At 47.9% G+C, this 26,147-nt stretch overlaps 1 protein-coding gene across 2 annotated transcripts in view; it reads right to left on the bottom strand.

The window, feature by feature from the left end:
- Window positions 1-14,575: 14,575 nt before the first annotated feature.
- Window positions 14,576-26,147, bottom strand: part of ABL1 (ABL proto-oncogene 1, non-receptor tyrosine kinase) — a 179,934-nt gene continuing 168,362 nt past the window's right edge. For both annotated transcript variants that reach the window (XM_084820822.1, XM_084820823.1), the window contains one exon: window positions 14,576-24,671. In XM_084820822.1, the coding sequence (XP_084676948.1) occupies window positions 22,972-24,671 (1,700 nt within the window). In that variant the 3' untranslated portion in view covers window positions 14,576-22,971. The remainder of the gene's footprint in view (window positions 24,672-26,147) is intronic.

Raw genomic sequence — 26,147 nt, 5'->3', positions numbered from 1 at the left:
ATCTCCTGACCTAAAATAAAATGTTCCCTTAAAGTCAATTCTGTGCATGTTTTGGGGATGTTATGCAACTTGACATGGTGTTGGGAAGACATTTGCTCCTCTGGCTGGTCTTGAAGAACTGCCCTCCAAGGCAGTTTGTCCACCACAACAAAACACCCCCTGCCATGTGCCACGACAAGGAGGTGGCCTTCTTTCCCGGGGGTGGGGGGACCTGCGAAACCCACAAAGCCTGGCCAGTGCTTTCATCAGGGCTGCACAACCTCTTTCAGCCTGACAGCCAAATTCAATTTCGATGTAGCTCTTGGGGCTGCATTCCAGTGGTATGCAGGGCCAAAAGGGAGCAAGCAACACCCCCTCCCCAAATACCAGCATAGTTTGGCTTAAAGCCCTTCCTGCTAGTAACAAAGCCTCAGGGGAGGCATTTCTACCTTTGAGGCTGGGGCGGGGGGGGGGGGGAAACGGCGCAAAATCTGGGAACCCACCAAAGGATGAGCGGTTGGGGAAACAAGGCAGGGTTCTTCTGCATAACCTCACCTGAAGTTCTGTACCCCTGACCTACAGGAACTGAACATATGCCCTAAAACAGGGCTTTGCAAATAGGTAGATCATCAGATGGTTTGGACTAGAACTCCCAGAAGGCCCTGCCAGCATGGCCAATGCTCAGGAATGCCGGGAGCTGAAGTGCAAAACACCTGGAGATCTACCTTCTGCCCGCCGCTGCAGATGCATTTGTGGAGAAAAAGCTCTCTGGAAATCCACAACTGGAAAGCCCTTCACTGACCGAGAGTCTTGGCTTTTCCTCTCTTATTGCTGCCTTGCTGCCCTCGAACGGAAGCAGGAGCAGTGGGCAGTCATGGGGGGAGGGAGGGAGAAATGACAACAGCTCCATCCCCACCTAATCCTGCAGCAAAAGAGCACCTGATATCACAGCCCCGATATCAAGGGTCAAAGAAAAAGGGTCCAACTGAGGCAATATAGTATTATTTGCATGGAGAGGGAGAGATCTGAAATCTGCTGTTGCACAGTGGTTTTAAAAAAGCTACCCTGGCAGCTCGAGGCCCTTCGAAGCAAGGCTGCGATGATGAGCTGTCAGTCCATCGGTCCCCTAGCAAGCGGCGCCCCGACTGTTCTGAGCAGTTGCTGGTCCTTGCATTTCTGTGACACAGGGTGGGCAAGGGTGGGCGAAGACGCCCCTCGCCTTGGAGCGGAAGGGGGTGGACGGAGCGGCTGCGTAGCCCGCACTCAAGGCGCTGCCACGCTCCGTGGGGAGCCCCTGCTGTTGGCATCCAGTGGGAAAGTTCTGCCTCACTTTCCCTGGCCCATTCATGCCAACGTCCCTCTAGCAGCACATTTTGGTTGAGGGTGGCTGGATCAGGAGCACCGATTCAGGGTTCAATATTTATTTATTTATTTATTTTATTTATTTATTTATTTATTTATTTCGTTTCTATACCGCCCAATAGCCGAAGCTCTCTAGCCGAAGCTTCAATGGGACGGGGATGGGGAAAAGAGATTCTCAACATCGTTTTGAGGCCATTACACCGAGGCCCCTTGAACTTGTGGCAAAAAATTAAAGGCCTTTCATGATTCAGGGGCCAAGAAAGAAAAAAAAAAGACCTGCTATGTCTTTGGAGATTATCCATTGCAAGTTCTTTTTGATATCTGCTTATAAACTACAGAAATGCCATCAATATAAAAGTAAAAAAGGCTGCCCTTCCCACTTCTATTTTTTTATGTCTGTACCACCCAGCAGCCAAATGTCTGGGCAGTCTACAAAGATTAAAACCCTAAAAATACCATATAACAACATAATATAAAACCAAAATAGATAAATATAACAATTTTATACAATCAACAGTAAATCCCATTAAAAACCTTATCATATGATGTCAAATGCCTGGCAGTAGAGGAAAGTTTTAACTGAGCACCAAAAAGATGGCAGTGTTGATTCCATGCGGGCCTCACTGGGGAGTGTTCCTTGATTGGGGGGGGGCACCACCAAGGAGGCCCTCTCCCTTGTTGCCATCCTCCATGCCTTCCACAGAGGAGGCCTTTGGAGGCCTCAGATGATGAACATCATATACGGATAGGCTGTGTGTGCTTTTGGTCTGCAGATTTAGTAGTTCATTGGCCCAGTTATGGATAACTATGACTTGGATCCAGAATCTGCCTTCCACAAGAGGAAGGGTTCACCTTTGGAAGATCCCTCTGCCCAAGTGGTGGGGATTCTTGCTCCAGTGTCAGCTCTAGGTTTTGGAGGGCCCTTGGGCAAGACACCCTTAATGGGCCCCCTCCCTCCATGTATTTCTTTAAAATATTTCTAGACCACATTCTAGTACAGGAGCCCACCCAAGGCAGCAAAAATCCATACAAACACCAGCAATAAAACATCTGGCCAAAACAATACTAAAAACATACAGCACAATTGCAGCTATAAATGACCACAGTCCAAGAAAACATAATCAGAAGAAGGCCAGAGGACACAGGTAAATTTGCAGGTAGATCTCCAGAGGAAATAGGTAAATTTGTAAGTTTCCCCTAAAATTTACAAATAAATAAATTGAATTAATAATCATCGGAAGAAGGCCAGAGGAAATAGGTAAATTTGCAGGTCAATTTGCAGGTCGATTTCCAGAGGAAATAGGTAAATTTGTAAGTTTCCCCTAAAATTTATAAATAAATAAATTGAATTAATAACAATTGGAAGAAGGCCAGAGGAAAAAGGTAAATTTGCAGGTCAATTTGCAGGTCGATTTCCAGAGGAAATGGGTAAATTTGTAAGTTTCCCCTAAAATTTACAAATAAATAAATTGAATTAATAACAATTGGAAGAAGGCCAGAGGAAATAGGTAAATTTGCAGGTCAATTTGCAGGTCGATTTCCAGAGGAAATAGGTAAATTTGTAAGTTTCCCCTAAAATTTACAAATAAATAAATTGAATTAATAACAATTGGAAGAAGGCCAGAGGAAATAGGTAAATTTGCAGGTCAATTTGCAGGTCGATTTCCAGAGGAAATAGGTAAATTTGTAAGTTTCCCCTAAAATTTACAAATAAATAAATTGAATTAATAACAATTGGAAGAAGGCCAGAGGAAATAGGTAAATTTGCAGGTCAATTTGCAGGTCGATTTCCAGAGGAAATAGGTAAATTTGTAAGTTTCCCCTAAAATTTACAAATAAATAAATTGAATTAATAACAATTGGAAGAAGGCCAGAGGAAATAGGTAAATTTGCAGGTCAATTTGCAGGTCGATTTCCAGAGGAAATAGGTAAATTTGTAAGTTTCCCCTAAAATTTACAAATAAATAAATTGAATTAATAACAATTGGAAGAAGGCCAGAGGAAATAGGTAAATTTGCAGGTCAATTTGCAGGTCGATTTCCAGAGGAAATAGGTAAATTTGTAAGTTTTTCCTTAAATTTACAAATAAATATATTACATTAATAATAATTAGAAGAAGGCCGGAGGAAATGGGTCCATTTGTACATTTTCCCTAAAAGCTTGAAATCATGGTGACTGACGGCCCCCGATGGCAGCTTATTCCAGAGGCATGAGGCCGCCGCGTACAGCTGCTCACTGCGCTGATGGCCAGCTGATGGCCAGCTGATATTGCGTCTCAGCCCAGTGGTGTGAATGGTAAATGCCAAAGAGCAGGTGCTCTTCGTGGCGATCCCCATAGCGACGCCCCTCAAGGAGTGTCCAAAAACTCAGGCGGCTGCGTTGATCCAGATGAACAAACCCGCTGGAGCAGTTGTATTACATTTTATTATTACTTGTATATCCCGCCTTTTTTCCTCTGGCAAGGAACCCAAGGTGGTCCCCTCCATTTTTATCCTCACAACAACCCTGTTGCTTTATCTCCATCAAGAGCAGGTTTGTAACGCTACTGGTCTTAACTGCCCATTCAAGAACAAGGCGCCCCAAAGGACCTTGTGTTACAAGGGGAAGCAGTATCTTGTTGCAGGGAAAATTAGTTTCCCCCCAGCTACTGTGGGAATTGCAGCTAAGCTCAGATGGAACAGGATGGTGGGTGACTGCTTGGCAGCCATCTCCCGCTCCTCCTTCTCACCACCACTGTTGTCTGGGCCGGAGCGAGAGGCAGGGGAACAAGCGGGTCGCAATGGCGAAGAGGAGGAGCAACTCCAGGGGGCTTTTGTCAGTCAGTGGCCCATGCTGGAATGTGGGCCCTTAGCAAGTGCCCAACCATGCCTGCCCTTGACGCCGGTGCTGGTCTGACATGTATCAGGACTGAAATACATGCTCTGAATATCCGAATAGCCACTTCCCCCCAGTCCCTGAATGGTGTCTAGGGAAGGAATTGAGTCAGGTCACAGAGGGCCCAGTGACAAAATCGTACAGAACAGGACCGTGGCAGTGTGTGACTGAGGATGAAAGCAGGACAGCCAGAGATCCCATCATCAGCCCCTGAAATTCCATCAAATATAAATATAGATGCCTCCCCCCGCCCCCTTGCTTGAGCGCAGCTGACAGAGTCGCTGTTCCCGCAAGCTCAGCGGACCCGTAGATTGCACGGCTGGCTCCGAGATCTAATTAGGGAGAGCGGCCTTTTATTAAACATTTATTAAAGCTCTCACAAGCGATAAAGTGGCTGACAATTTTACAGTGCGCCCTGCCTTGCTGTCAGATTGCATCTACCTTTAACCCATGATAGGGGATTTGAGGCCTTGAAATTACCTCCCTGTTCAGAAAAACCACTTGCGGGGGAGGGGGGGGGAGAGAGAGAGAGAAAAAGAAAGAAAGAAAGAAAGAAAGAAAGAAAGAAAGAAAGAAAGAAAGAAAGTCTTAATTTTACAGAGGCAGTGGGAGAGAGAGATTCCCTTGCCACGGTCTCAAATTGTCACTGCATATTCAACACAGCTCCGTCCAGTGAAACAACCCTTGTGGTGAGGTAAGCAGGGCCAACATCAATGGTAGGCATGGCTGGGCTTTTGCCAATGGCCCACACCCCAGCTGGGGCCCGCTGACAAGAGCCCCCTGGAGTTGCTCCTCCTTGTAGGCCCCTTCCAACCCTACTATTCTATGATTCTATGAACTTAAAACTGGTTCAGAATGTCAGCCTAGAAGCAATCTTCTCTGTGGCTAAAAATCTGTAGTTGTTATCATTTGAAATTTAAGCATACCTAAGGCATGCCATCAGACATCTCTCTGGGGAGATAAAATTGCTTTGATAATGGAATTGGGAAGATTTGTGATGGAATGATAACTGGAATGCTAATGAAAAGGGTGTTTTTTTCATTAAAAAAAAGAGAGAGGAAGGAACTGATCCTGTATGCCCCCATATAAGAGCCATCTAGACAGATCTGGGATGCACAGAATCCCGCCAGCTGAGAGCTGGCGGAGTCAAAGCGAGTACTGAGATGGGAAGATACAGAACAATCTATAAACCTCCATGCAGACGTATCTTAGTAGCTCATTGTCCGTCACAGTTCTTGTGGACTCAGACAACAGAGAGCATGTGACTGTGTATATGTTCATTCTGGCTGGCAAAGCTAAGGATTCGCCCTTTACAAATGCAGGACTGGGGTCCTCTTAAATATGTCTAGGATCTTTTAAGGGGTCTTCTTGTAGGTCTCCCCAAGACATGCAGAAAAGGGCAATTAGAGTGATCAAGGGGCTGGAGCAACTCCCCTATCAGGGTAGGTTGCAACAGCTGGGATTGTTCCGATTGGAGAATAGGTGAGTGAGGGGAGACATGATGGAGGAGTACAAAATCATGCCTGGTGTGGAGAAAGTGGAGAGGGAAAGTTTTCTCCCTCTCTCATAATATTAGAGCCCGATGGGGTCATCCCATGAAGATGATTGGTGGGAGATTCAGGACAGATCAAGGTAAAGACTTCTTCACACAGCAAAGAGTTAAACTATGGAACTCTCTACCATATGACATAGTTATGGCCACCACTTTGGATGGCTTTAAAAGGGGATTGGACAAATTCATGGAGGAGAAGTCCATCCATTGCTTCTAGTCCTGGTGGCTCTGTGCTACCTCCAGTACCAGAGACAGCAGGCCTATGCACACCAGTTGCTGGGGAACATGGGCGGAAGGGTGCTGTTGCACTCATGTCCTGCTTGTGGGTTTTCTGTGGACAACTGGTTGGCCACTGTGTGAGCAGAATGCTGGACTAGATGGACCCTTGGTCTGATCCAGCAGGGCTCTTCTGATGTTCTTAACCCTCATTCAGACCATTCAGCCATTCCAGATCAGACTAGCCCTCTTCAATTTGAAGTAGCCTCTTCAGTCTTTTGTTAGCAAAATTATATAACCCTTTCAGTGCCAGTTTAACAATAGGAAGATTGGAAGCTGGCTTATACAGAGTCTAGATGGTCCGTCTAGATGGGTACTGTTGACAGTGACTGGCAGTGGCTCTCCAGGGTCTCAGACAAGGGTCTTTTCCATCCCTACCTGGAGAAGCTGGGGGCTGAACCACTGTCTTTCTGCATGCAAAGCAGGGGCTCTACCACTGAGCTACAGCCCCTCCCCTAGAAACACATATAGGGCCTTCCCTTGTATGGAGAGTGTTTCCAGACAGAGGTTGCTTCCAGCTGGTACTAACAAGCAGAAGGCATTATGCTGGCATTCCATCTTTTCTTCTTTAATGGATTTACCATGGTAAGGGAAAAGATGGGGGAAGCAGTGAGGAAACCCAGAAGGGTCACAAGAGGGAGATGTCGTGTGGGCCTCCTGTAAAATCCCACGATTGCGAAATAAAAGCTTCACAGAGCAACATCCAGAGTCAGACGCCTGGTCCTTCTCACTCCATATTGCCTGGACCAGCTGCTGCCAGTCAGTGCTGGTTGGCTTTGTTTCTGCCATGGGCCACATTCCTTCATAGATCATCTATTGGGGGCCACATGGCCGCTGTGGTCAAGGCGGGAGCTCAAAGTGCGCGGGTCTCACCTTTCTTCTTTCCCTTGCTCCCTTTTTACTCTCTTTCAGCCACCCCCTTCTCTCTCTCTCTCCCTGGACAGATCGCTCTTGCCAGAGTTCTCAACTGATCACTGGCACAGGGCTTTCAAAATTAGGCTGAGGGGCCACATGGGGCCCAGCCCCAATCTATCCTGACCGACCGCAGCTCTCCAAAGTTTCAAGGAGGCGTCTTTCCTAGACCCACTCTTACCGGATATAGGGATGCTGGAGAAATCCACCGTGGACTCAAATGAGGCCAGGTTCCAAAGAATCCAACCTCCAGAATCTGCAATGGACCAGCCGCACTCATCTCTGCATCTGGAAGAGTTCCCACAGGGTGGCTCTCCAGCTTTCTGCAATACGCTAATGGCAGCTGCCATTAGCCTATCGCAGGAAAGTTACAGCCGTAAGTGGCATTTTGTACTCCATTTGCGGCCGTAAAGCACTTACTTTTACCTAACTACAGCTGTAAACAGCTGCAATTTAGGTAAAAATAAGTGCTTTACGGCTGTGAATGGCGTAAAACGCGCCATTGACGGCTGTACTTTTCCCGCAATAGGCTAATGGCAGCTGCCATTAGCGTATCGCGCTTTTTAGAAAGCTGGAGAGCCACTCTGCCAACTCTGGCCGACGTGGCAGGGCTCCAGAGGAACCCGTGGGGCCCAAAGCAGCCCGAATTTCTCCGTGGCGGATTCCTGCCCCCCCGGACCAGACATTAGGAGGCTTGTACATCCCTAACTGGAGTATTGGAACAACCCTGCAAGCTTCCAGACACTAGGGGATGATAGAGAACATGTTACATCAACAGCCACTTGTCTTGTTCATCGCCCTTGTTGTCCTGTAACTTCTAGCTCCTTTTTCCTGCTCTCTCCCCTCCCGCTTCCTTCTTGTCTCTCTGCCTCTGCAAAAGCACCATGTGCTCTTCCCAGAAAGGAAGCAAGTAACAGTATCTCATGCCTTTGCTTATTTACACCCAGTGTTAGGGGATGCTTGTAGTTAAGCAGTGTCAGATCACCTTCCCGGACTATGTATATAAAAGCACTAATAAGTGTCAATCAAGTAAGTTGATTTGAACTTCTTCTAGATCAGCTCTAGCCTGTGTTTATTGCCTCCAATACTGGATGCTGTGTTGCTGTGCTTTCTCTATATTAGCCAACTCTGCTGTAAGTCCGGCCAGACTTTCCAACAACTTGGAGGTGCCGGGGATTGAATCTGGGACCTTCAGTATGGAAAGCCTACTGAGGTATGGCCCTTCTCCTAGATGGCAGCAAGGCTGCTAAATCATCGTACATGGCTGATTTCTGGGTGCCAAAGCTGGGATGGGGGAACAGAGAACTGGGGGTGGGGTGGGGGGATAATGCATAGACTGAGTCCCTGCCTGACAGCCCTCACATCGCCAGTTCCAGACCCACTGTGGGTTGATTGAGGTCCAGGTAGCATCCATTCTCCTTTCTGTTTCGCAAAGTGCCAGCAAAGTCAACCCCATTGCCTCTTCATCTGCTTCTGCAAAATAAAACTTCTGATGGAAAGCAACCGGGCTGTGTCCAAGTTGCAATGGAAGACCAGGACCCAGAGAGCAGAGGCCCACCATCAGGATCCTTCACAAACCACTCTGTAGCCCCGGCTTGAGTCCCATTCTGCAGAAGACCTCAATTTCAGAGAACATCCCTGTGTTTTTATGATTGAACAGCAAAGCTGCAGGGAGCTTTTATTGACGTTACTATGGAAACAGTTCCCTTATTTCATACCCCCCGCCACCACCTTAAGTGTTCAAATCCTTAATAAATATTCACCCCGTCAATTTTCTATTGAGCTGCAATGAATGGACAGAGATTTCAAACTGCACCGGGCTGTGCTAATTGGGAGCCTCCAAAGCCAATGTTGATTTTTCTGAGCTGGGAAGCGGGTGAGCGGAGAGGCTAACAGACCAAATCGGCTTTTGCCAGCTTGTGTGGGTGCAGCCAGTTCAATTAGGAGACTGTGGTGCTAAGGGGGAAGGTGGGATCCTGTTCCCTGCTTTGAGCTGGGTGAGGCATATATTTTTATTATTATCATTATCATTATTAGTATTATTATTATTATTACTACTGCTGCTACTACTTAAAGTATTTTGATCCCAATCCTCAGTAGGTATGGCTTGTTTAAAATCTGTTCCGTCTGTGTTTTGCTGATTGTCAGGTGCCTTTCGTTCCCTTGTCTGCCCATCACTGGAATCTGAATTTTGTTTCCGAATGTGCACACACGTGTGAAAATGCACAAATCCCCTCGAAATGCGCATTTCACACATTAGCCTATGGGAGAAATGTGCGTGTTTGGCCATTTTAAATTTTTTTGTGTATTATTCTATGATGATATTTGGGGGAAAGTTAGGAAAACAGTTTGCAGGTCTATGGAATCCACTCAACAGGGGGAAAGCCGGTCCATTGCAGAATCTGCCAGTCAGATTCATGAAAATCTGTACTCATTTGTTTCCATTGCGGATTTCTCTGACATCCCTATTCCTCAGTCAATAAAGGCTCTTGGAACGGCTTACAGTCAATCAGCAAAAAAGACAGGCCCTGCTTAGAATCTTATGGTCTAAAAAGATACAACCCATAAGAAACTGGATGGGGAGGGAAGAGGAGGGGAACCCCCCCCCCCAAAAAAAGATATTTACAGCACCCTTCCCTTCCCCAGTCTGGTGCCCAGCCAGCAGTGCTAATGGTCAGGAATGCTGAGAGCTGTAGACCAAAACATCTCAAGGGCACCAGGTTGGGGAAGGCTGATTTACTTGAATCCATGATCTGGAAACCACTGAGCAGATTTTGATGGATGGTGCAGAACTCACTCCTGGGTTGCCAAGTTTCCTTTGAGCCTTGGGTGGGGTGGGGTGGCTGGAAGCACTTGGTGATGCAAAAAAGAGCAATTTCACTCTCAAGCCTTCGTTACTCATTCATCTCTACTGCAAGATTACTGTGCTTTCCCCCCATGTTTTCTTTTCAATAGATTCAATGTAGTATTATACCTGAATTGGTGTCTACCTCTTGCACAAACGGTAAAGGTGTCCCCAACCAGTCGTGTCCGACTTTAGGGTGCGGTGCTCATCCCCGTTTCTAAGCCAAAGAGCCGGCGCTGTCCGAAGATGCTTCCGTGGTCATGTGGCCGGCATGACTGAGGCGCACGGAACGCTGTTCCCTTTCCCGCCGAGGCGGTACCTATTTATCTACTTGCAATTTCTTGCTTTCGAACTGCTAGGTTGGCAGGAGCCGGGACTGAAGACGGGAGCTCACTCCGTCACGCAGCACTCGGGTCTCGAACTGCTGACCTGCCCACCTTCCAGTCTGCAGTTCAGCGTCTTAACCACTAAGCCACCGCGGCCCATATCCTCTTGCACACAGCAGTGCTATTAGGCAATTTTACACTCTGGACATTATGATCTTAGGATTCCCACCACCCCCGCTTTATTTTTTAAAAATTATTGTTATGTTTCTATCTTGCCTTTTTTCCTTTTGCAAGGATCCCAAGGTGGCTTACATAACCCTCCTCCTCTCCGTTTTATCCTCACAAGAACCCTGTGAGGTAGGCTAGGCTGAGAGTCAGTGACTGGCGCAAAGTCACCCAGGGAGCTTCATGGCTGAGAGAGGACTAGAATGTGGATCTCTCAAGTCCCGGTCCAGCACTCTAACCACTACACCACACTGGCTACTCTTTAGATAGCAGTGTGTATTAAAAATGTCTTAAGACAGCCCTGCTGCATTTGTGCTATGCACCAGGCCCACCAGGCCCAGTCTTCAGCAGCTTCTGACCCCCCCCCCCTCCTCAGAAGAAGAGGCTCCAGAGGCAATGGTTCAGGAAAGATGACTTGGCCATGGGGCCAAGATGACTTGGCCAAGATGACTTGGCCACATCATGAGGTTTCCATCTCACCAGGACCAAGTTCTCCAGAAAGGCCCAAGGAGTTGGCTCCCCTGTATTCAGAGGAGGTTGCAATACCATCCTCAGACTCTGAGGGCTCGGGCCATGAGGACATTAGCATACCTCAGTCACCCCCATGTCACTGGAGCCTGAGATTGCTAAAACAGGCCAGGCCCCTTTAAGAGACCAAGCCTTAGTCAGTACAGAGGCGGGGCCAACCAGCCTAAATGCAGCCAAACTCCTACTTAAGTCTCAGCCTTGCTCTGCTCCTTGGAGCAACATAGAGACAATTCTGTGTGGCGTCCAGCCCCAACACCACTTGGAACGGTTTGTGGTGCTGATCTCTTCCCAAATTGCTTACCTGAGAAGCCTAACCTGAACTCTGCTCAAGATCTGATCCCTAACAGATCTCTGCAAACCAGGCTAAATTTGCAATAGGGGGTAAAGTTCTGGTTGGCCCATCTTGGAAAGGATTAGTATAGTTCTAGGAAAATATGCATAATGTAGCCAAAATGATCCAAAGGGCAACAGCAGGGCCTTATTAGTTTAGACAGAAGATAACTGAGAGACATTATAGGGGTTTATGAACATTATGAATGGTACAGAGAAAGTGGATAGAATAATTTTTTCCCCCATCCTCTTTCATGCCGCTAGAACTGGGGTCATCCAACCAAGCTGATTTGCAGGAAGTACATGACAGAGAAAAAACACCATCATTTGGGAATAAGCATGAAATGTTATAAGTTCCATAGAACCAATTTCTCTGCATTTATGGATAGGGAAAGGTGGAGGGCATCTGTCATTTTTTGTTGAACTGCCCATTGTATAGGGCACCTAGAGATTTTTATCCAGTTTTCTTTCTTGTCCTGAGATGTCAGATTTTGAGAAAATGTGTAATTTGGTTGATCAGAACAAATATGTTACATATTTGCTATTTGCAACGGTTGCTTTTAAAATCAGACAGAACAATAACTATATTTATTAGTGGTGATTATCTGACTTTATGCTTTGTTGTGGATTTGTTTTGAGCTTTTCCCTTTCTCTCCTATTTTGAAGTGACTTTTTGGTTTTGGGCAAATAAAGATTGACTGATTGCTCGGTTGATATAAAGGTGCACATTTCTATTAATGCACCTCTCACTCTTGAAACCCAGAGCTATCCAAACTTTCAAAGTGTAGTATGGGGTGGGGGGTGGGGGTTGAGATCCTGTTTTTACTTTAGCTAATCATAGAATGATAGAATCATAGAATAGTAGGGTTGGAAAGGGCCTATAAGACCATCGAGGCCAACTCCCTGCTCATTGCTAAGATGGACTAAGATGGACTGCATTTTGCCAGCCAGGAAGTAAAGAAGAGGGCTCTTGAATCATTAGAGAGGATTGCTGGCCAGAACTCAGGCCAGGGTGATTGCACAAGCAACGTGAAAAGTCAGTTTGGGAATGGCACTTTTTTAAAGGGCTCCAATGCAACAGTGCACATCCCGAGGGGTGTATGACTGGGAGACAATTGTCCCCGGTGTTGGGGGGGGGGGTGCTTGGATACATCACTGCCACGTGCAACTGGCAACAGGTTTCAGCCCAAGAAGCATTAGCAGGTGGTATGAAAACTTTAAAGAGAAATGGCATCCAGTGTGGATGTCTTCCAGGGAACTTGGTTCTGGATTCTCTTCACGGACACAGCTCCATTAATTTAAAAACCCTCCTTGCCACCTTTGGTCCACCTATAAATTATCATAATGCCGAAGGGACGCCATCCATCATTTCCAAGGTAGGCTGGTGAAGCAAGAATCGAGCCACAGGTCAAGCCAAGCAAAGATGCGGAAAGCTTTTTATTCCTTTGCTGAACTTCTTCTCTGAAACAGGGGAGAAAATGTGGAGGGCAGCAAAAAATTGCCCTTGTTCACTCCCAGATCTGAGAGCCAAGCTTACTTCAAGGAGAGGTTTCTCACACAGGAGGCGGTGGCAGGTCTGCCAAGGGAACAGGAACCAGGACCAAGATTTTGCTGGATCAGCCGCTTTGTCAGTTTCAGGTGATATTTTCTCTACACAGAAAAGATCATCTGAAACGGACAAAGTGACGGAGCCAAAGTGACTCTCTCACAGCCACTCCAACCCCTGACCTTGGACTTCTTCCAGCAACAGGGGAAGTTTGCCAAGACAGAAAGCAGGGGCAGGGTTGAATGACCCCGCAGATGGCACGCTGCTCTCCCTTAAAGAGCATCTCAAACACCACAGTGTCCTGTGTTCAGTGGTGCAGTGGTAAATTTTGAAGTGCGGGCGCTCATCGTGACAGTCTCCACAGCCACATCCCTAAGGAGAGCCCAAAAATTCAGGCAGCAGTGTTGATCCGTATCAGTGCACCTGTTCTAGCTAGTGCTGTGCTGAAAATTTCTCCCACATTTTTTCAACCGCTCTCATTCAACTGATAGAAAGGGAATTGCTTTCGAAAAGCAATTCAAAGGAGAAGAAATTTCAGGGAAATGCTCAAAAGTTGGGTTTGGGGTTCTTGTGCTGACCGTACATAGGAGGTGGCCAAGGGGCGTACACAAGTGTCCTGCCTTTCACTGCACAATCATCTCTGTGGCAGCCTGCAGCCTCCTCAGCTTCCCACACTTCAATTCAAGCCCAGGGGGAGACCTAATAAAATAATACCTGCCGTAGGGCTTTTGCAGATCAGGAAGCGCAGGCAGCCTGGGAGGCTGCAGAGCAATTGGGAGATGTGTAATAGAAAGAAAATACACACACACAGTGCCCTTCGCCACAGTGCAGTGATACGGTAAGCTCAGAAACACCACCAAAATAAATAAGAAAATGCCCTGAGAACGATGCAGAAAAGGGGAAGCCTCAAACTTAATAGTGACAGCAGAAAAAAACCAAAAGCCCTTAGGAAAAAAAAAGAGAAGCTGTGCCAGAACCCCTGCCCATAGTGAGCACTACCTGTGAGAAACTGTTGGAGGATTTCTCCTCCCCTTGGAGAAATTTGGTGAAATTGTCCCCCCAGTTTCTCTGCCCACAAATACTCTGGAGAATTTTGAGAGGCCATTTGCACACAGCTCCAGTTTTAGCCATTTTCATCTCCACCAGGATTGGGTCTTTGGTAAAGCTAATGGAGCTTAATGGCCCGTCCCAGACCAAGCCGTCCCCAAAGACTTCACCTTACAGCAGGGAACAATACTGCTACTGCAGCTAAGCTCAGAGGGAATAGGGAACTCTGATGGGGTTGGCAAATGGCATCAGCATCCCTGCTCCTCAAAAGCTCCTGAAGTTTGGACCCTGTGAGCCCTGGGTCCACAACAATGTTGTCTCTTTCTCCTCCATGAGTGGCTGAAGTTGACAGGTGTGAGCAGTGGAAACAACATGGTATCAGTACACACCTAAATCCCATTAGGCGTTCCATGGGAGGGGAGAATTAAACTACAGACCTACCCTTTTTCATGGTGCTTGCACATTTAGAATCCCCATTTTGTTTGGCCCTTGAGACTCATCCCACACATTACCTTCTTTTGCACACACTTGTGTTTGAACATACACAGTAATCTGTAAGGATCTGGAATTAACATCATGAACCAGAGGGACCATTTTGCATAAACAGAGGCCTGGGGAAAAAAGAGGGTTCTTTGCCTATCCCAGTGTTAAGCTTGAGACGCTTAACCCGGCCATTACATAATGTACAATGTAAGCTCTTAGCATCTATGCAAAGAAGTTCCATTAGAAGTCAGAAAGTGTTTTCCTTTGGTATTCTCTCTCTGGGCTTCTTCACATGGAACTTTTATCCTGCTATTGAGATTGGTTACTCAAGGAAGTTTGCGGGTCCTTTGGATGACGTTGTCAACCTCCAGGGCGTCTCCCACACTAAATGACCTTTATTCCATTTTGTAAAAGATCAGAAATAATGAGCTATGAAATTACAGTGCTTGAGTTACCTCGTGAAAAGAGGACAACTCGCAATAAGAGGAGCTAGACCACAGCACCGTCTAGTGGCTGTATAATGAAACATATGGAAGACTCAGATAAAGGGGAAAGGGGGGGGAAACGGGAGGAAGGAAGCATGTGTAAAGGGAGTCTGTCATGATCCTGCATTTAAAACGGAAGCAGAAATCCCCATTTTAAATGTGGGATTTTAGGCTGGTGTAGAGATGCGCTCTCTCTCTCTCTGACATTTTCCACCTAGGAAGCTGAAGTTATCTTTCTGCCAAGTTCCATCTAAAGTGCAGGCGGGCATTAAAGGCAGGCCTGACAGTAAACATTACCATTTCAACCACCAAAACACCAAATAAACAAACACTATTTTTCCCCTCCAGGGTGCTTGCACATTCAGGCTCAATAACCCTGAAAATTGGAGCTATCAAACTGTTAAATGCATCAATCTGTTAAATCGACTCCCACTGTATTAGGCTAAGTTTAGTCTTCAACCCCACTGCCGCTACTTTGTCCTAACCCCCGCCAGGCTCGCTCCATTCAGTACAGGAACGCTTCTTCTCCTGACCAGGTCCAGCCAAAGGAACACATGCCCTCACACCCCACTCTGTCTGCTACCCAGAGGCAAATGGAGCATCTAGGTCAACTTCAACATGGCTGCTAATTGTGTGCAAGTCTTTTATTCCTGAGATGTAAAATGCATTTATTTATTTATTTATTTACTTACAATATTTATATACATCAAAGATTTCGGAGTGGTGAACAACAAGATAAAAGAATAAAAACCCATAATTAAAACAATTAAAACATTTTGAAAGAACAGATTCTGAACTTAATAAACCACGGCTAGTCACTCAGGGAAGACTTCTCGAAATAACAATGTCCTTAGAAGGTGCCGAAGCAACACAACCTTGGCGCCTGCCTGACTTCCAAAAGCAGAGTTCCACAGGAAGGGAGCCAGCACTCTGAAGGCTCTTTTCCTGGTGGACTCCAACCAGGCCATGCGGAACCACTAGGAGCAAGCCCTCTGATGACCTTAGTGACTGGGCAGGTTGGTAAAGAAGGCTCTCTCTCAGGTATCCTGGTCCCAAGTTGTTTAGGGCTTTGTACACTAGTACTAATACCTTAAATCTGGCCCAGTAGCGAATAGGCAGCCAGTGCAGTTCCCTCAGCAAACGGCTTACCTGCTGAAAAGGGGCAGCTCCTGACAACAGCCGAGCTGCTGCATTCTGCACTAGCTCCAGCTTCCAGATTAGCCTCAAGGGCAGCCCCACATAAAGCGCATTGCAGTAATCCAGTCTTGAGGCCACTAGGGCCTGTACCACTGTGGCTAAGCTATCCCTGTCCAGGAGAGGCTGTAGCTGGCGAACCAGCCAAAGCTGGTAAAAGGCACTCCGAGCCGGAAATAATTTCCAGCTTTCCATCTCTCAAAGGGGGCACCGGCAGCAAACGGCTCAGAGCTACCTGCACTATGATTGTGTGGGCCCAGCGAAGGAAAAATGAAGAAACAACAGATCCAGAACTGGTTAAATCTACAATGCCACATACCAGCATTGCTGATTCTCCTTTCTCTAATTAAAGGCTCAATTAACTCTTCCCTGGGGCAGCTACCAAAACCAGCCGGGTGTTTATCACTTCCCAGTTTGGGTTGCACTGAGTTTTATATAATTAGTCTTGGGATAAGGACATAGGAAGCTGCCTTATACCGAATCAGTCGTTGGTCCATCTAGCATCTGACTGGCAGGTGCTGTCCAGAGTTTCACACGGGGCTCCTTGTAAACTTGAGATGCCAGGGTTTGCCACAGAGCTTTGGTATCTCACCTTAAACTTTAAAGATAATGGAAGGATGACCGGTCTGTCTTCTTCTGTTCTCCACCTTCCAAAGCACTTGTGAGTTCTGATTAGGACCAGGGACAGATTTTGTTAATTGCTAATTAAAAGGGGCAGGGAGGAGAACTCCATTTCTTCACTATCCCAGCATGCTTTGCATAGTCCAATAATTTTTGTCCCATGAGGCTCAGGGTTTTATCCAGATTAGTCTGCAGTGGGCTTCCTCAGTCCCCATCTTAAGACGGAAAGCTGAGGATGGGGCTCACTACCACGCACTTTAAAGATCTCTCCCCCCACCCCTCATTTTGTTTTGGCATCCTGTCTGTAGGAGAGTTTTGTGAAACTGAAAAACTTGCACAATACATAATGTAAAATACAGTTGTAATAGAGACACATTTTTGTTGTTGCTTGTCTTGTGGTTCCTACTTGGATTTCTTTCCCCTAATGAGCCCACACAACTACCTATCTTTGATTTACAATGGAGCACTCAAATCCAGGAAAGCACAACTATCAAATCCCTGTTAAGTACATTGTTAAGAGAATGAGGTGGTCTGAGACTGGAGAAAATCACCTTAGGCAGAGGGCATTTCTGTCTTCAAGAAATCTGGGTTGGATCCAATCCTAGTCATAGAGTCAATCCACTGGAATCAATGGAACTTAGCCACGATTAATGTGTCCTATTGATTTTCAATGGATCTACTCTAAGCATGACTTAAGTCTGGAGCCAGCGCTCTTATCCCCAAACCTTAAAATATATAGGTAGCGCTGGGAATGTTGGAGACCCACAGTCAGACAGTACAGACCAGGGGTAGGCAAATGTTTTGGACCCGTGGCCCCATTGGGTTGAGAAACTGTCATGGGCACCACCACAAAATGGTTGTCACGGGAGGCATGACTACTCACAAAGGACAAGTAATTTCCCCACTCGACTGCATACAAGGCAGAAGTGGGGTCTGAGCCACAACACGCTAAGCAACTTCGTTGACCCTACACTTTTCAGTGTCTACTTCTCCACACCCCGTTCTTTTTCTTGGTGGCTGGGCGGACTGCAGAAGAAAGCATGGGTCTACAGTCGCCTGCATCTTCATTTCCCAAGAATCTCTCGGCCCCATCATGTAGCCCAGAGGCATTCATGGGAAAAGATGGCAGCAGCTGGAAGCCCCCACTTTGCTTAGAAGTGATCCCAGCTGCCCTTCAAAAATGTGCCAATAGGAAAAAAAGTAAGAGAAAATTTAGGAGGGGTGGGGCACCTTGAAAGGTGCCAAGGAAGGTGCCTGGGGGCAAATCAGCACCCACGGACACTTTGCCTATCTCTGGCATAGACAATACTAAACTAGATGGGACAAAGGCCTGACTGCATATTAGGCAGTTTCCTATAATATTCCTATGGCAAGCAGCCATCATTCCTTCTCCTCCTCCCTTTCAGCCCTTTTTAAAGGCTCAGCCCCCTCAAGCAGGAATGCCAAATTTCTAGTATTGCTCTGCAGTCTTTCCTAGAGCAATAATATTCAAGCCAGGTGGCCTTGTATATAAAGAACCACATCATGTGTTAGGGAAGAGGGGTGGGATAGGAAACACACATCACCAGCACTTCCTATCTGGCTGCTTCTACAATTCAATTAACAAAAAACCTTTCCGTTTAACGTGTTAAGGGTCTTCCGTATTCACTCAAGCTCCAAAATGCTGGGAAATTATAGCTATTAAGAGCCACGCCCTTAACGGGCACGTTATTTTGGCAATATGCATACAGCATGGTTTCCCGTGCTGTGGTTAGTTCCAGTTTCACCACTACCTTGGAGCTGGATGGCTGTCAGGGGCCATGAATCTAAGTACCAGATTTGTCTGTTGGCTGGAGTAGGTAATATGGAACTGAAGCTACCATTCCACATCACAAGTACCCAACCAGCTACCAATACCACCCACATTCCACAACAGTCTTTAAACTCCTATAAATAAGCCCGTTCTTGCCCCTTCTACCTCAGTAGCAGCACAGGGCATCTTCAAAACCACCTCTCCTATACTGCCAAGTTTCAAACCAGCCTGTTGAACCATTTTCTCAGTATAACCCATGCAACCTACTCTGCACCCCCCATTTCTGCTTATAATGGCGGAAGGCAATTCAGTCGACCCACCCTGAACACAGGGCCGCTACAGCAGCCCCATGATATGCAAAATGGCTCTAAGGCTGTCAGAATTAAGCTATCGGCATGTTGCAAAGATCCGCTGTCTCCACTGCAATGCGTAGACAAGGGCATTGTCCATTATCATCCAGGAGGGTAAATACATTTGTGGCGTATACACGATTTTGTTGTTGCATGTGCAGGCATGCCTCTGTCTGTCTGTCTGTCTGTCTATACCACCCAATAGTTCTTTGGCCAGTTCACAAAAATTATGAGAGTTCCTAGAAGAGAATAGGAAGGGTCCTGCACACAGTTTCACCTAAACTTCAGGGATTCTTATCCATGCTCCAGAACCAGACATCAGGTAGCACTGTACTAGTTTAAGATTCTCCCTGATACACTGGCTTTCTATGTGCAAGGGTTTCCTTTTGTGGAAGAGCATTGAAACACACAACTCCCTGCCTACAGTCTGAAGAGGCAGATTCTGGGAGGTTTTGCCGTATGATGAGCTGTTTCGCCTAATCTGAAACAGCAACTTTTGTAGGGGCTTCTGAACACGCAGAATGCTTCAATGCAAGAAATTCAGAGATAGAAGTGCTTCTCTCAAAGGCTCACACAACTAGGTTTAAGCAGCTTGTCAGGCATTAGAGGACTTGAACCTCTGTTACTAAGGTCAGGAAGGATGGGTACAAACCACGCTGTACAGAGGTAAACTGGGGATAATAAACACGGTAAAATTATCTTGCGATTGCTGTCAATACCCTGTGATAAAAGCAAACATTAGAAAGCACTCTGATTTTGCCAGTGTTTCAAGAACATACTGATTCCCCATGTGACCAGATTTTGGCATGGACTTGTGGTTTCAATGGGCGTTGGGATAGTGGGGGGAATACCAAAACAATATCAAGGTTCTGGTCCTCATGCTCATAAAGTGAAGGGAGAGTTCACTAGAGAGCAGCCTAAATGAAAATTCCAACCTGGAAAGAAGTTTCCCCATTTCCCAGTGTTATGAAGTCTATCCCTCTTTCTTCTGTTCCACAACTGGGGCCATCTCAGATTAATGCTGATGCCACAGATCAGCCTTCTCCAACCTGGTGCCTTTCAGATGTATCTGACTGCAACTCCCATCATCCCCAGCTACCATGGCACCAGGTTGGGGAAGACCGCCATAGATGCTATGTGCTGCAAAAGTGTTTTTGGCTCCAAACCCTGGGCAGAAATAGACTCGATCTCTGTCTATACCGCTCCTGGGGATTTGCTTCCAATGGTCCATCCAGATCTGGTCCCAATCCTACTACAATTTGCACTTCACGTCCCATGTACTCAGCTCCTGTGCTCAGCACTGACAATGTACCCAGGCATGTGCATACAGAAGTGTGTGAATGTATGTTTAGCTATCTAAATTTGAGAGTCTACTTAACAGAAACACTTCTTTCTTGGACATCAATTTATTTTAAAAAATACTAAGGAAGAAAATCTGGAATTATTTAAAAAACAAACACGAAGTCAGAGAAGGAGAAAGCCCTGTAGAGGGTGGGGCAGGGGTTTGAACTGGACAATCATAAGCAGGAGAGGAGGAGGAGGAGGAAAAAGACCGAGGCCTGTGGGTATTACAGAAGTGAGAAAAGAGACACAGCTATTTATACAATGGAAAAAATGCCTACAAAAGCTGTGTGTAATACTGAGATACAAATGTATACTATAGTGGCAACAATAGATTATCCACAAAATATCAGTACCCTCTGAAAACAGTACAATCCAACAGGTAAAGGAATTGTTTTGTTTTTCATAGAGCACACATGAGTCTTTAAAGGCAGATTGTGGTCATGTTTTCATTTTTGCTTTTATTGTCATGTACAAAACATGTCAGTTAGGCAAGGAAGTGCGTGTGTGTGTTGGGGGGGGCAAACAGTCTTAGAAATCTCACACTTGAATTTATCTTAAAGGAGAGGGGATAAATATAATTAAAAGTGGTTAGTGCTGAAGAGCCACAAAAAAGTATTGCTGTGATGCAAGGGGTGTGTGTGTATGTGTGTGTGTGTGTCAGTAACAGAAAGGGCGAATCATCCTTTTGATGTCTTGTGTCTGCCTTTTCAGGCCGAAAGGAGGTAAACAGTGCGGTTCGTAAACTGTTGAGCAGGGCTTTGGTCCGCAACTGAGCAATAGTGTCAGGAAGATGGCATGTAGGGTTGGCACTGTTGTCAAGGCAGTGAGGATGACGAGGTGATGGGGAAGAGGCTTGGTTGGCTAGATGAAGAAGCGTGGTGGTTATTTAGCAATGGAGGCCTAGTTATTCCTCATGATTAAGAGGTTCTCTCGATAAGCATCTCATTCTGCTGATAAAATTGCTCCTGGCTCATACTTCTACATGCACAGTGTGAATATGATCAAATGCTCCCCCTGTGGGGTTGGGGACACAAAGCCCTACAAGCAGAAAACTAGAATGTCGGGGAGAAGACCCCGACATGTTTGTTTTCTATGTGCAGGGAGTGATTAAAAGGGGAAGGAGCACTCAATCATGTGATTCCCTAGGTGAACTCTGAAGCGGTACAGTCCAGGAGTGGTTCTACCTTGGTTGAGAGCCTCTCAATGCACGGAGTTTCCAGGTCGTTTCTACTAATGGAAGCTCAAAGTGAATCAGCTCAAAGTCAGCCCCCAAAGGCTGTCACTTTCTTCCTATCCTAGATTTGTACTGCATGCCTGGGACAGTTCTCTTGCAACTTCCTCCTGCTTCCCTCTAGATGCAGCCAAGGCCAGAGAAAAGAACATGGGCAAAGGCACCTCTGACAGTTTTTTTCCCAGCGGTTTCGAACAATGGCAGAGAAACCTCACATGCAATCCTTCAAGAAGGGGGTGGGAATAAATGGATCCAACAGAATTAAAGTTGATCCCCCCTCCAATGAAGGTTCCCTGTAAGTGAGGCAAGGCAAAAGCGGTGATTTGGGCAGAAGGATTTTAGTCAAGGGGTGGTGAATTCCAAGTGGTTCACCTCAACGGCCAGAAATTTAGCAAAGGCGACCGCTGAGATATCAGTGCTTGTCCATCAGGACTGTGCAAATTTAACCAAAGCAGGCCTCCAAAAGGAGAGATGTTTTCTTGCACTTCTACTGCATCTCCGTGTCAGGAATGAATGGATCAATCACACCTGAGGCAGGGCACACCTGCAGGGAAGGGTGATTGTGAGGAAGCCAGGCCGGCGGGGCCTCTCATGCAAACGGGCAACCCCCTGTATGGATGCATATTCTGACCTCCCGGGAGCTTCCCAATTAAGTTATTTCTAGCAGGACACTTGCAAGAGATCTTCAGTGACACACATTTGGGGAATTTCTGCTTTAACTGACGACCTGGTTGTCTCTTTCCAGCCCCAAGTTAATTTCTCGGAAAGGAGGGGAATGTTTTTGATTAGTGGGTGTGGATAATGGTGGAAGCCCTTCTGGTAACACATTGCATCATTGCCAACACACATACACTCCACCCATGGCCAGTTCCCAATTTAACACTGGGGGAGGGGAGAGAAAATGGTGATGGGGGGATGCGCCGCGGGAATATTGCTATCAGCATACACCATTGGGGGGGGGGGGATAGGAGGAAGGCATTTGAATGGATCCCTCCAAAGAAACCAGTCCTGACGGCCACGCCCGTCAGGCCCAGCTTCCGATGTAATGCTCAGTCCAAAAGTAATAAAATATGAATATGAATATGAGAAATGATGCAACCTCGACATTTTAAGTCTCGCTAAATCCCCCAAGGCAAGAACTGTGCACAGATAAGAGGATTTCGAGTACGCGAGAGGCCGGAGGGAAATCCGGGTTAGAAAAAGAAGGCACCAGGGGGAAAGACATCTCTCTATCTCTCAAAGAGTCCCTGGCTTCTGGGCTAGGCCTGCAGTGAAGGGCTGGGTATGTGCACGCCTGATGGCAAGGGTGGCCCAAAGAAAGGCAACCGTCTCTGTCAGTGGATTCTGAGTGCCATTCAGGGCAGCCAAGAGGGAGGCAGGCAGAGACCCACGGAGCACAAGTCCTCCTCTGCCAACCCCATTGAAATCGATGGGAGCTGCTCTCACACAGCTCCTGTCTATTTCAATGGGGTTTGCACGGGAGAACTCTCCAGCAAATTGTGCCCCATGTTAATACGCCTATGTGTGCGTGCGATTGCTTTCTTCCGCCTCAGGCACCAAAAAGCATCGGGCCAGCCCCAACCAAAGTCCCCCAAAGTCCCCCATTTGCGCATAATGCCGTGGCAACCCCACAGTCTGCTGATGACACAGAGACATCTGCTGGCTCCTGCTACCTCTGGACGATATCGCTGATTTCTTTCACGGAACTGAGCAACTTGCTAAAGTCTTGTGTGGCCGCCGGGCCGCTGCTGGCTGTGGCGGGGCAGATCTGGAGTTCCCGGAGGTTGTTCTCCAGTTTGTTGATGGCCTCCCGGAAAGCGAACTTGTTCCGCATCTGCTGAATGGAGTCCACATAGCTCACGCAGAAGGTGTAGAGGTTCTTGCCTGCCTCCAAGACAGCGCTGTGGCTGGCCATCTGTTCGGAGTTTTTGCTGATGGCCGTCCGCAGTGCCTCGGAACTCTCCAGCACCGTGCCCTTGGTGACGGTGCCGCTGGCAATCTTCTCGGGAGGATGGCGGGTCTTCCGCAGGGAGACGCGGGTGGAAATGAGGGGGATGAAGGCCGTGGAGGTCGGCTGGTCCGTGCTTGGGGCAGAGGAGGCAGTGGGGGCACAGAAGGGAGAGGCAGGAGAGGGGGATGTTGCCATCAGGAGCAGCTTTGAAGAGGAGGGGAGCTTTGGCACAGAGGAGATGGCTGCCTTCTTCATCCCCTCCACTAACACACCAGGCTTGGGGGTCTCGGCATTCACGGAGTCTGCAGCCTGAGCTGGCTGCTTGCCCTTGGCCACGGACCCCTCCGGCCCGTCGTGGCTAGGGCCGGGGGCCCCCTTGCCACTTTTGCCAGCGGAGGGGGCCGAGGAGAGCGGAGGTGGCGGGGCCGGCTTCAGCTTGGCGTGCTTGCTCTTGTCCTTCTCTGCAGCCCGCTTGGCCTTCCTCAGTCGCGGCTCTTCAGCAGCAGCCTTGCCGATGCCAAGGAACACGCCAGCACCCGCTTTGGCCGCCGGACCTTGCTCCGTCGCCAGCCCCGCTCCTACGGCACTGGACTTCACAGCTTCCTCTTTGTGGGAGAGGCTCACGGCCGGAGGGATGAGCGGCTGCCTCCGGAGGAGTTTCGGCGTTAGGGCGGGCGGGCTGGATCCCGGGCTGGGCTCGGCATCTTTCGATACGTCCTCGGGAGGATCCTCGCTTTTCTTGAGTGGCCGGGGAGGCGGGGTCACTGTCCCCCTGGGAACCAGGTCTGCCTTGGCCTCATTTGCCCGCTTCCGGGGCAGGGCGGGCTTTTCGCTTTTGTGCCCGCCAAAGGTGGAGGAATCAAACTGTCGGCCCGTGGGCTGCGGGTTCCGGGGTAGAGTCACCGACCTCCACTCTGTGTCCTTGGCCCCATGGGGCACACAGGAGGCCGAGCACGAGCGGAGGAAGCGCTTGCTGGAGTTCAAGCTGTTCTCTTCTTCATTGGCCCCTGGTCGGCTATTGGTCGTGGGGCCGGATTTTTTCCAGAGGTGGGGGGACAGTAACCCTGAGTTCCCGGCCACAGTCCCATTGGTGACTCCAACCTCGTTGCCGGGGCTCTGGAACCTGGAACGGTCCTCCGTGTCTGCAGGGTGCATGCTCAAGGCTCCGTTGCTGCCGTCTTTGTTCTCTTCCTCACCCCCACCCTTGCGGTCCAGATGGCTCTCGACCTCACGGAAGGAGCTGCTGCGCTTCGGAGGGGTCGGGGCTATCTTCTTCTTCTTCTTGATCAGAGCACTGAAGAGGTTGGTCTTTCTGTCTTTCGGGAGCAAGCGGTCGTCTTCATTTAAACCACTGTCCGCAACGACCCTTTCCTTCCGCGGCAGCAGGGGAGAGACAGCTGGCTCGTGCTCTGTGGCATCTGCAGAGTAAAGAGAGAGGGAAAGGGGGAGAACAGGTTGGACGGAGCTTTGCTGAAATAACAAACCAATCGCCTCACCTTAGAGGCCCCTGTCTGGAGGCTGGTTTTAAACAGAGCACACTTCGCTTACACTCCTCATGCTTGCAATAATGATGAACCTCCTCCTTCACCGTGAATTTCTAATCCCCTTTTAAAGCCATTTAAGCCAGCGGCCAACACTGCCTCTTGCACTTGCAAATCGGTAGCAGATGAGCTTCTTGGATGAGCTTCTCCCAGGCTCTGAAAACCTGGCTGTTTCAGGCTTGGATTAGCTTCTGCCAGGCTTTGAAAACCAGGCTGTTCAGGGCAGGCATCTCAGGTGGGTTAGGGATTTTTAGAGCAAGGTCGTTTTTTTCAGCCGAATATGTAATTTTGTTGTATTTCGTGTTGTTGTTGGTACTGTACGCCGCCTAGAGTGGCCAGGTAGCCAGCCAGATGGGTGGCTAATAAATCTAATTAATAAATAAAATAAATAAAATGATGACGATGGTGATGACGGCGGCAACTTGGTATTTATTTACCTTTTCCCCCTAAGTGCTCAAAGTGCGTAACATAAATTATGTCAGTAACCCCTATTAAAACACTCCAGATCCGGGAGAAAGGAGGAGGCTGAGAAACAGCAGCTTATCTAACAACACCAAGTGAAGCTCATTCTCTTAACTCAGGACTGTTGAACCTCTTTCAACCCAAAGGCTGAAATAAATTTCAGAGAAGTTTGGTCTGTGTGTGTGTGTATGTGCGCGTTCAAGTGGTGGGTGTGGCCAAAGACAAAAAGAGTTGGGCCAAAAACACCAGTATATTTTAGCTTAAAGCTCCTACTGCCAGTAACCAGGGCCGGCGTCAAGGGTCGGCATGACTGGACACCTGTCAAGGGCTCACAACCCAGCAGGGGCCCAATGACAAGAGCCCCCTGGACTTGCTCCTCCTCTGCCCCATCGCAACCTGCGTGTTCCCCGGCCTCTCGCTCTGGCCCAGATGACAGCAGTGGTGAGAAGGGGAAGCAGGAGATGCCACGGCCTCCTTGCCCACTGGCTCTCTGCCTGCCAAGCAAGCAAGTGGGAGCAATGATGAGGAAAAGGAGGAGCAGCAAGGGCAGCTGGCGACCATGCTGGTGAGAAGGGAAGCTCACTGTGGGAAGGAGGGTGTCTTGCTGAAGGGCCCCCCAAAACCTGGAGCTGGCACCACCAGGAACTAATGGGGAAAAACTGCACAAAAGCTGGGAAGCCACCAAACCACCAGTGGTTGGGGGAAGGGGTAGTGGCACTCTGGGGCAGAGTTTCTGCGCCCCTGTCTTCACTGCTGCTGCTACTGATTTGCAACTGCGAGAGGTGGTGTTGGCCACTGGCTTAAATGTCTTTCAAAGGGGATCAGATATTCACGATGAAGGAGGAGATTCATCAACAGCTATTAGCCGTTATAGTTAAATGGAACCTCCCC

This window comes from Heloderma suspectum, chromosome 14, assembly GCF_057233095.1.
Source record: "Heloderma suspectum isolate Gila_16-S chromosome 14, 16-S_ref, whole genome shotgun sequence".
NCBI lineage: Eukaryota > Metazoa > Chordata > Lepidosauria > Squamata > Helodermatidae > Heloderma > Heloderma suspectum.
The sequence above is the reverse complement of the archived record's forward strand: the minus strand, read 5'-3'. Positions and strand labels throughout refer to the sequence as shown.